The sequence below is a fragment of the Pimephales promelas genome, chromosome 15, assembly GCF_988280905.1.
Source record: "Pimephales promelas chromosome 15, fPimPro1.hap1.1, whole genome shotgun sequence".
NCBI classification, from domain to species: Eukaryota; Metazoa; Chordata; class Actinopteri; order Cypriniformes; family Leuciscidae; genus Pimephales; species Pimephales promelas.
The window spans coordinates 33,324,977-33,336,763 of NC_142783.1; the positions used below are offsets into that span (position 1 = coordinate 33,324,977).

Here is an 11,787-nt window from a genome sequence, read left to right on the forward strand (position 1 = left end):
AACAAAGATTTGTTATCAAGGAAAACATAGCCTACAAAAATATTGAATTCATGTATTTCGAACTGCCAAGAGAGAGAGAAATAAAGAGAGGGAGGGAGAACTCCACGATGAAGCAATTGCACAAGCATGCTCGCACTTTAGAAAGCGCACAGCCTATGGTTCAGAGAGCAACATCCGGCCACTTTCTGAAACCTCGAGCACCTCTCCACGCTTTCGCCGTGTTCCGTGCTCGTAGGAACCGAATATATAATATGTGTCCACAGACCACCCAGTGAAAGTTAAAGGTGGGGAAAGAGGGGAGGGAATCCCTGACGCGTCTTTACCGTGCCTTTACCAAGGAAACCCATGCGCGTGTGCTCTGACGCAACTGCCCATTTTTGGAAACATGCGTCAATGGTCGAAACCAACTGTGGAATGGGGGTGGCCGCTACATGCAAACAAGTTTAAAACAAATTAAAACACCTCAAACTATTTCTCCTTTGCAGAATATAAGTTATTATTAAATATTTAAACCATAATATTTCATAAGCTCGCCGGGAAATATAACGTCTAGCATTATGACCCAAAATGTACATTATGAAACCCCCATTTTGCTCTGTGGCTTAACAAGGCCGTGACGCGTAGACGCAGGTTGGCGTTGATAAGCGGAGCATCGGAGTAGAGTAGAGCCATTGAAGTGAGTCATCTAACGACCGACGGGACCTGTAGAAGTAGCACTGAAGTTCACCTAGTCGCCAAAATCAGTTCAACAAAGTCCAGAGCGGTACACTCATCCCTGCGTTGAGTCACTGCTGTGGGGACAGGACTAAACCTGCAAGAGTTTACTGAAGAAAAGTAGGTGCTTCACAGATTTTTCATTTTCCATCTGGTTCTATCAGAACATCTCATTAGCGATGATTATTGCACAGTAGTTTTACACGGGAACATCAATTTATTGGACTATTAAAGAGACTACAGAATTTGAGATCGCTGACTTCTAATCGGCTAATAGAATAGGTGTTATGCCTGGATTTATCATACCGAGCATTAAAGTAGCCTATCTTGGATATCATTTTTAGATCAGGTGTAAAGGAATCGCTTCGCTTGGAAGTGCTTTTTTTGTGCCACTGAAGACACTGACCGTGTGGGAATTCATTACCAAGCTTCTGAAATTTCCTCCTCTTTCCCTGGATCATGTACCAGGATTACACCGGGACATACGACACGTCCTCCCGCGGCAGCAGCAGCTCACCGGCGCACCCGGACACCAGCCCCATCCCCGCCTCCAGCTACCAGGTGCCCGAGTCTCCGTCTCCACACACACCTCACATCAGCGGGTTTACATGAACAGGCCTACCGTGTCATCGTTAATAATCCCAAACTAACCCGCTCTAAAATACTGGGTTGTTTCAACCATTGGTTTAATTTTCTGACGGTTGCATGGGTAGTAGATCCATATTTGACCCAAACATGGGTTGAAACAACACAGCATTTTTTTAGAGTGTAACTTATAGCTTATCTTCTGTGCTCACACTATTACACACACTTCATGTTATTGCAGTAAACATCTATAGCAATGCGTAGTGCCGCAAAATAATAGGCTAACACATTAGCGCAGATTAAGTCATGCATAAACTGCGAGGTTAAATGAGACCAAACTTTTTATAAATCAAGGACTTGCAGGTTGTCGTTTTCATCATGCAGTGGCCTTGTGTGCATGTTTTGAAAAGCAATACAAGTGTTGGGCATGAAAACCGGACATTCGCCCGGACTATGAGCAGACTATAAAAGTATAGCTACGCTACCTGTGTGTGTGTCACATTTTATTGCTGTGTTTTAAAATCATATATGATCATTATTTTGAAAAGAAAGTGCATGGAGGACACATACGCATCTACGCGCAAAACGCGTAAAATCCTCCCTCCGTCTCGCACTCTTAATAGCCTAAATGATTCCCAGAAGAGATTTATTTTTGCTTCCTGCAATCTATCGTTTTGGAAAGATAGCGCACATGTTGGCACTCATAACATTATGTTTCCGTGGAATTAGGCAGATAAGGGCAGCAGTGGCGTGGGTGGCGTGCGTAATATGAAATAAATCCACGGAGAGTCAGTGCGCGCGCAGTGGCCGCAGAATGCCACACTTCCGGGACTTCCACATAGCGATTGCACTTCACTAACCTTCAGAATTTGGCCAGTTGTCATTTAGGTTACCTGAAAATACCTTTCATTTATCCGTAGTTGAACTGTAAAGTTTGGGATGGAGAAAAAAAACAGCATTTCGGATTTCGAGTAGCCTACATAAGGGCTTTACACAAACGTTGGGCTTCTACTTTTTTATGAACTGACTAGAATTGGCAAATGGTGAATTAAATGCAATGGCAAGAGACTAAGGTTGCGCATTAGGGTCTCTCTGTTTGATTACTTTAGTAATTTATTATACTTCAATAAATGCATGTTTTTTTTATGCAATTCATGCGAATTTCTGCATGGACAAAAAATCCTCACAGACTCACAAACTGGTCCATGTTGAAAGAAAGTAGTAAAAAAGCTCTATCACACTTTATTTAATACTCAATTGTATCCTTATGTCATGCAACTAACTTTATAATCATTTTTATCGTAGATAATGTTAATCACAGTTGTTTTTATAATAAATAGCTACATGTTTACAGCTACTAGATTAATTCGACTATCTAAAGCCTATTACGAGTTAATGCAAGAGTGTTGCATTAAAATGGATAATGTTTCCAGTGAAGTGCATCTCTTCTTCTTCATGAAGTGTTTTAGGTAATTTCCTCCGACCTGGTTCTCCTCAGTGAATGAATAAGAGCTTGTGTACTGGGTCATGCTCCCCCAGACGCTGGTATTTTAATCACATCTGGAAGGTTTAACTGCTCCTGTCAGAAATTCCCGAGCATCGTCTTGGTTTCTGTTTAAACTCGTGGAATAAACTTACTGCCCCCTTCCGATCCCAGCATGTGTAGTTTAGACTCCTTCGGGGAAAATCAAGAGCAAGGGATTCGGGTGTATTTCAAGAGAAGATAAAGCGCTACTTCTCAACACAACAGAGGTGATTCAATGTGTTTATGTGGGTCTTCCCGGTCCTTCGTCATGGATGAAATGGGAAACAAACGCGTCAGTTCCTGGCAGGAGTCTTTCGCAATATGCTGTGGAAAACGATTTTCTACTAGGCTACTGTGTTAAAGCAACACTAGGCTACACCTTCAGAAAATACGAACATTGACTTAATATAATGCTTGTTTATTCATTCACGTGTTATTTCCCGTCATTCATTCGCCATCAAATAAGTTGCGGGAAACTCAGCCTGTAACATGAAGTCAGTTTCCCGTTAAAATCCCACCAGAAATGTGTGAATGGGATGGAATGTGGAGGATGGAATGTGCTGGCAGCCGATCCCAGGTCAGCTTCCCGGCTGAGGGGAACAGAAGAGCGCTCTCATAACCTGATTCAGCATTTGCAACATGTAAAATTCATATCATTCAGGTGTATTTTCCAACGAATATTTGCGCAATGCTTTCTTGTAAGCCACTCACTATCACTGTATATTTACACTCTAAAAAATGCTGGGTTGTTTTAACCCAATTTTGGGTCAAATATGGACAAACCCGAAATGTTGGGTTAAAAATGTAATGTAAAAATTTAACCCAACGGCTGGGTTAGTCCATATTTGACCCAAAGTTGGGTTAAAACAACCCAGCATTTTTTAGAGTGTATTCAAATATTCCAAAAATGACTAGCCTTGCAACGTTTAATGATGTTAAACGCTTCTAAATTGATATTAATCATTCTAACTTTATTTAAAACGGAGTATTCATTGATATTGTCAATTTATTAATGTTAAAGTATTAAGTACAGAGAGTACACGCAGTCTAAAAATGCTGGGTTGTTTTAACCCAACTTTGGGTCAAATATGGACAAACCCGAACATTGGATTAAAAATGTAATTAAAAAATGTAACCCAATGGCTGGGTTTGTCTATATTTTACCCAAAGTTGGGTTAAAACAACCCAGCAATTTTTAGAGTGTAGGCTTCATTTGGTTTAGGATTAGTTGCATGTAATTATGCATAATTTATAGTTATAACATGTATATGTAACAATGACACTAAAAAAAAGTGTTACCAGTGTTTCTTATATGTAATAATTATTCCGTAGGTAAATACAAAATAATTACACAAAAGAGTAAAAAAAAAAAACTTTGTGTGCCTCTAATTTAAATTGCTGGCTGATTGGATTATTGCATATAAATCTGGTCATCTAAGTAGGAATTGAAGTTAAGGCAAATTTAAGTTTACTACTGAGGTTTTATTAAACTTTTTGCAAAAGTTAAAAAGACAGTTGGCATTAAATACGTGCAAAACAGTTCAGCATTTTTTTTTTTTCGATTTCCGTATTAATGTTGTGGTCTTCATATGCATTCATTTCTTATAAGAGGTTTGTTTCTTGAAAAACACAAATTGTTGCAAGCCCACAGCGGTGATACTGTGGCTCATTGCATCACCGCGGCTACTATCTAAGCCTGCTGCTGTCAGGGAGGGTTGTGGGCTTTCCCATGATTCACCGTGAGTGTGTCACCCTGTCGCTCTGGGGGTCAAGCAGTCAAGAGGGCGGCACGCGGCGTGATTCATTAGTCTGTGATGATGGGAATTTGTAAAATGGCTATACAGTGGGTGGCTAGGGGGACTGCAGCAACAAAGACCAAAAATGAATCACACAGTGTGTTTAATGTACGGTGAAAGTCAGAGTCGTCTTAATCCAGAGTTTCTTCATGCTCCGATTGTGACATCACCATGAAAGAGCGGCTTAATCCTAATGCTTTTCTTTCTTCTCCACAGAAGTACAGAGTAGACATGCCTGGTTCTAGCAGTGCCTTTATCCCGACGATTAATGCCATAACCACCAGTCAGGACCTGCAGTGGATGGTTCAGCCCACAGTGATCACATCCATGTCTAACCCGTACTCTCGGCCTCACCCGTACGGCCTGTCGGTGTCCAGCGGCCCGAGTCTCCTCGGACACACGGCTCTCACGCGGCCCGGGGTCATCCGCTCCATCGGGGACGCTCGAGGTCGACGCAAGCGGGATGAGCAGGTTAGCCTTTAATTTAATGTATAGTACAAAAACACTTTACAATAAGGTTCATTAGTTAATGCGTAACAATGAGCAATACATTTGTTACAGTATTTATTAATCTTTGTTGATGTTAGTAGTTCACAGTGCATTTACTAATCTTTGATTTTAATGATGTATTTGTTTATGTTGAAATTAATTTAACCAAGATTTAGTATTGTTCATGTTAGGTAACTAATGTTAACCAATGAAGCGTATTATTGCAAAGTGTTTTTTTTAACATCTATTGAATCATTGAATTATGACACTGTTGTCTTTTTGGAGTGGATTTGCAGCAAAAATGTTGTTTGTTTCATCATTTTGCAACATTAATATGTTGTGATCTTGTTTTATTACTGCGCAGCTGCTTTGAAACGATCTTTATGGTGAATTCAGGTCGATTAGGAGAGTTTTTCCAAGTCATCTTAAAGGGATAGTTCACTTTGAGATGAATTTTTGGTATGTTTTATCTTACCTCAAGGGCATCCAAGATGTAGGTGTCTTTGTTTCCGCAGTAGTTTCAATTTTGATATTTTTAGGTCAAACCGTTCTTGTCTGTCAGTCATATAATGGAGGTCTATGGTCACCACCTCAAAGAGCATGCACACACTCTTAGAAGAAATGGTTCTATTTAAGAACCAAAAATGGTTCCATCCCCCGCTTCATATATGGAACTCCAAAATGGTTCTATATAGAACCATTTTTTTTTGGTAAAAGGTTCTATTGGCCAAGTATGGAACCCCAGGGTTCTATATAGAACCCAGAGGAGCCCTTTTTAAGAGCGTATAGAACCTTTTAGGGGTTCCAAATATGTAGCGCTGATAGAACCTTTTAAGGTTCTATATAGAACCTTTTCTTCTAAGAGTGCAGAGAAGTCCAGATTAAACACGATTTAATGACTCGTAAATGTAAGTACACATTGATGGCCTAAGACACGAAACGAGCAGTTTGTGTGAGAAAACCAACAGTATTTATATCGTTTTAACTCTTGTAACCACAGGCACGCCCAAGTGTGGTTACAAGAGGTAAAAACGATATAAATACTGTTAGTTTTCTCACACAAACCGTTCGTTTCGTGTCTTAGGCCATCAATGTGTACTTGCATTTACGAGTCATTACATCATGTTTAATTTTGACTTCTCTGTGCATGCTCTTTGAGGTGGTGACCATAGACCTCCATTATATGACTGACAGACAAGAACGGTTTGACCTAACAATATCAATATTGAAACTACTGCGCAAACAAAGACACCTACATCTTGTGTGAGGTAAGCTAAAACATACCGAAAATGTATTTTAAAGTGAACGATCCATTTAATGGCAAAAAGTGTCCCAATCGCCCCGACTTCATAAGCAAATGACTTTTTATCTGAGATGCAAGGATTGATTTTTTTTTCAAATCACAAAGATTTCTGACAAACAACTGGGAAATCTCACTCCTAGTTCTATCTGCAGCTCACCCCCGAGGAAGAAGAAAAACGGAGAGTCAGGCGAGAAAGAAACAAACTAGCGGCGGCAAAATGTCGGAACCGCAGAAGAGAACTGACCGATATGCTGCAAGGGGTGAGCTTTCTAATGCCTTCACAAACACACACGCATTTTATACACAATGGGAAACATGTTTACCAAATACCCCAAATGAACTGCCCACAAATATTGTACTTATTTCCATGCAATTCTCAGTGGTTTATTCACCATAAGAAGACACGTTTTACGACCACAGAAGACCAGTGTTGTCTGGCAGGCTCGGGAATGCCCCGAGTCCCAGACAATGCTGGCCGTAATTGAACTACATAGCTTTCTAATGGCATCTCGCAGGCTGTCAGACCTGAAACACGAGGGAAGAATGTGCTACAGGGGGTTGGAGCGAAGCAAACATCTGATATTGTTGGAGAAGGAAACCGCAGCTAACCATCAAACCCCACTCACTGCTATCTTCCCTCATCCCTTCCCCCCACTCTCTCATTCCTCACCAAATAAGGAACCGTGTCTCCTGCGACAATAACTAGAGCCTTTCTTCTAATGAGTTTCTTTCTTTGCAAATTTAGCATTTGCTTTCATTCTGGTTTCCTTCTTCCTCATAGCCAAATTAATGAATCTTATCTTTGACAATCTAGTCACATCAGTCTTTGAACTTTCTGGAGGTTTGGACGGTGGTTTCGAAACACTTGTTTTTGTGTCAAGCCTTCCGTGTAACAAAGGAATGTGAACAGCTTCAATTTATTTGGGAAATGCTTGCTTGCGTTTATAAGTGGGCGTTCCTTTAATAGTGCTAAAGTGTTCTGAGAGTCAAATCTGGAAAACGTTTGCGTTTTTATGATTACACTAAGCCATAACAGGCCAATCAAAAATAACCCAATGAATATTACAACTCAAAATATGACTTTCACATACCCAAAACAGTCACTTTTATGACAAATGAAAACCACTGTTATTGTAGTGATCACAAAACATCTAGCAGAGTTATATCATTGACTGTGCTATATGTTAGATAATTTTAGGACACCATTCGGTCACCTGATGGAGTTTTAGGACACCATTGGGTCGCCTGATGGCATTTTATGACACCATTGGGTCGCCTGATGGCATTTTATGACACCATTGGGTCACCTGATGGAGTTTTAGGACACCATTGGGTCGCCTGATGGAGTTTAAGACACCATTGGTTCACTTGATGGAGTTTTAGGACACCATTGGGTCGCCTGATGGAGTTTTAGGACATCATTGGGTCGCCTGATGGCATTTTATGACACCATTGGGTCACTTGATGGAGTTTTAGGACACCATTGGGTCGCCTGATGGAGTTTTAGGACATCATTGGGTCGCCTGATGGCATTTTATGACACCATTGGGTCACCTGATGGAGTTTTAGGACACCATTGGGTCGCCTGATGGAGTTTTAGGACACCATTGGGTCACTTGATGGAGTTTTAGGACACCATTGGGTCGCCTGATGGAGTTTTAGGACACCATTGGGTCACTTGATGGAGTTTTAGGACACCATTGGGTCGCCCGATGGAGTTTTAGGACACCATTGGGTCGCCTGATGGAGTTTTAGGACACCATTGGGTCGCCTGATGGAGTTTTAGGACACCATTGGGTCGCCTGATGGAGTTTTAGGACACCATTGGTTCACCTGATGGAGTTTTAGGACACCATTGGGTCGCCTGATGGAGTTTAAGACACCATTGGGTCGCCTGATGGAGTTTTAGGACACCATTGGTTCACCTGATGGAGTTTTAGGACACAATTGGGTCGCCTGATGGAGTTTTAGGGCACCATTGGGTCGCCTGATGGAGTTTTAGGACACCATTGGGTTGCCTGATGGCATTTTAGGACATCATTGGGTCACCTGATGGAGTTTTAGGACACCATTGGGTCGCCTGATGGAGTTTAAGACACCATTGGGTCGCCTGATGGAGTTTTAGGACACCATTGGTTCACCTGATGGAGTTTTAGGACACCATTGGGTCGCCTGATGGAGTTTTAGGACACCATTGGGTCGCCTGATGGAGTTTTAGGACACCATTGGGTCGCCTGATGGAGTTTAAGACACCATTGGGTCACCTGATTGAGTTTTAGGACACCATTGGGTCACCTGATTGAGTTTTAGGACACCATTGGGTCGCCTGATGGAGTTTTAGGACACCATTGGGTCACCAATGGGTTGGGGATATTCAAATGAATTAACCAATCATTAATACCATTGATCAGCTCTACCAAACGTGGATATTTTTCCACTAAGAACATTGCTATTATGTTTTGATTGATACTGTGAAGCTGCTTTGATGATCTATATTGTAAAAAAGCACTATACTGGACTTGACTTAATTGGTAGAATATAAAATATGTCAATACAAGAATTTCAATATGTCAAACCTTTAAAGGCATGGTTCACCCAAAAAGGAAAATTCTGTCATCATTTACTCACCCTATTGTCGTTCCAAACCCAACAGACTATTGTTAATCTTTGGAACACTAATGAAGAAGATATTTTTGGGATAAAATCTAAGAGCTTTCTGCCCAGCTTTGAGGCCAACTACTACTTTGATGTTTCACAAAGTAACCCAATTAGGCAGGAAACCCAACCCTGGTGCAGCCCTCGTATAGGCTTACGTTAAAGTCCTGAATATAGACATTTGGGGAAGGGGTCTTGACTAGGGTTAGGTTAGAAACCACCAAGCCAAAATAATACCAGGCTAAATGCAGCATAATCATTCTTTGGATTTCTTTTTTTCATTCAAGGAAACCGAGAAGTTGGAGGAGGAGAAAGCCGACCTCCAGAAAGAAATCGAGACCCTGCAGAAGGAAAAGGACAAGCTGGAGTTTATGTTGGTGGCGCACAACCCTGTGTGCAAACTTCCCCTCGAAGAACGCCATCAAAACCTGCACTCCCAGCAATGTGCACCCCTTCCTCTGACCATGCGCTCCAACCTGGGGCCCCGGGGCCCGATGCATACCCTCAACCCGGTGGTGGTCAAACAGGAGCCTCTGGAAGATGACGACGACGATGAGGATGAAGCAAAAACCCAGCACTCAGTCATCAAGCCCATCTGTCTAGGCGGAGGCATGTACTGCTCTGACGGAGACAGTCTGAACACTCCTGTAGTGGCCGCTTCTACCCCGGTGTCCACCCCGAACCACCCCAGCCTCATCTTCACGTACCCCAGCATGCTGGAGCCCGAGAGCCCATCGCCCTCGTCCGAGTCCTGCTCCAAAGCCCACCGGCGGAGCAGCAGCAGCGGCGACCAGTCCTCAGATTCACTCAACTCGCCCACCCTGCTGGCGCTGTGAACCGGAGAACTGGACTTTCCTCGTTCCCGTGGGACTAGCCGAGAACCCTGAAGGGCTAATTCGCTCGTTTTATTCGAAGAGAGTTTTTGTCGTCGTCGTTTAAATGTACGTGGTGGGGTTTTGTAACGAAGAGGAAAAGATCGCCTGTTCGGAAGACCTCGACTAATGAGGGGGGATTGCTTGAAAATTGCGTTCTTGATAGGTACAGAATCAGACATTGGACACTACGCCCCCAAAACGTCATTATCCTCGTGTTTGTGTGACGTGTGAATATTGTCGCATCGTGTTTTGTCTCTTGCTGTTTATAATATTAAGGGGTTCACTGGATGAGCCTGACTGCTGAGTGTCGAAAGAACCATCTTGTGTAATAAAATGCTGACCTTTGTTGATGTTTTGTATATGCGGCACAAGCACTAAGACAATTTGCCAAATTTACATAGCTTCTGTTATGTAAAGTACAGAGAAAAACGTACACTTTATAGCATCAGCGTATCTACTGTCAGGGATTTTTGTCTGTGAGCCATACAAGCATTACTAGAAGCAATTGCACGCAGAATATAACGGTGTACATGAGGGAAACTCCAGCCATATTAGGCTCCGCCTCTAACCCTGACATGGCAATACCGCTTTTGTATTGGCGCACACTGTGGTTTTCGAATAATAAAAAAGAAAGGAGCAAACTATGTATTACTTTTGTACTTTTATGTCTCGACTGGCCCTTTTTTTCAGGGTACGGGTCAAACCGAATCAATGATATCAGCCACATGAGCACTTCTCCCTGAAACACTGGCTGGCTTTGAGAACAGATGCACTTTGTCAGCAACGTTACAATCGAGTAAGACGCCATTCCTTAAAGTGATAAACGGGGAATGTAGAGTGATATTGAAAGTAAGGAATCAGACGCAATATTTTTCTTTGGAAAAAGAGCGATCTCGAGGTTACCGTCGCCTCAGTCGGATAATAACTGAAGGTGAATGGGAGTATTTTGTTGTACAGTACGCAAACGGAGACTTTTTGAAGGACTTTGTTGCTTATTTATGTCAGGAACTTTCAAGGATCTATAAGAGACGAGTTCAGTGTTTGTGAGAGATTCTAGTTGCAAGAAACAATTTAATACCAAAAAAATAGAAAAAAGAAAAAAAGAAAGACAGTGTGCTGTAAACTGTTCTCTGTCGGTCTTTTGAACCCTGTGTATTTTTGAGCAAGCCATCTGTACAGCTTTCTGCTTATCGGTCTGTATTTTCTCTCTTTTTTATTGCTTTAACTGTTGAAAGACAGAAAACAACCTACAAAAACAGCAATATGTAAAGCAGTGTTTGTTCCTCTGGTAATTTAAGTTTATTATAATGATAATAAAAACATTTCCAAAGTGGTATTTTTGGATAGTCGTATTTTGCTTGTGCATTTATTTATTTGTGCACAGTGTTTTGGGTTTGTTGGATATCTCATTGTTGCAGTGTGGTGCTTCTGTGTTCGACCAATCACAAGAAGGTTGAATGAACTTGCTTTATGCTTTATCAGTTATTCATTCATCTCTCGTTTCTGCACACAATCAAAGATGCAGATTTATTCATCATCTTAACCGGTTTTGCTTTATCCATTGCAGTAGTATAAATGACAATATAAGACATCAATTATATTTGTTTTGATAAATTTCATTAAGGGGGATGAAGACGTAAAGGAAACATGAAGCATGTACATTCAGTTTTACACTTTCTGTTCATAGGTCATCGACGCTTTTTGCTGTAGGTCTGGTTATCGAGATTTAGCAAGCTGCACTTTATGTAAAATAAATAAATAAACGTGTAATTTGGGGGTTTAATTTCACTTGAAGAGTCACTCTATACACATACATTTCAAATGTCCGGACTGATGTTTTGGTTT

The 11,787-nt window shown here is 41.5% G+C and overlaps 1 protein-coding gene across 7 annotated transcripts; it reads left to right on the plus strand.

The window, feature by feature from the left end:
• Positions 1-682: 682 nt before the first annotated feature.
• On the plus strand, positions 683-10,287 carry fosl2 (FOS like 2, AP-1 transcription factor subunit). Of its 7 annotated transcripts, none has more exons than XM_039653420.2 (5): positions 684-834; positions 1,059-1,275; positions 4,837-5,091; positions 6,565-6,672; positions 9,355-10,287. In XM_039653420.2, the coding sequence occupies exons 2-5, from the start codon at positions 1,174-1,176 to the stop codon at positions 9,901-9,903; spliced, it is 1,014 nt and encodes a 337-aa protein (XP_039509354.1). In that variant the 5' UTR covers positions 684-834; positions 1,059-1,173; the 3' UTR covers positions 9,904-10,287. The 7 variants fall into 7 exon arrangements, with proteins under 7 accessions (XP_039509351.1, XP_039509353.1, XP_039509354.1 ...); XM_039653422.2 differs by having other exon boundaries at positions 687-834; positions 1,183-1,275; XM_039653418.2 differs by having other exon boundaries at positions 693-834; positions 6,553-6,672.
• Positions 10,288-11,787: the final 1,500 nt, after the last annotated feature.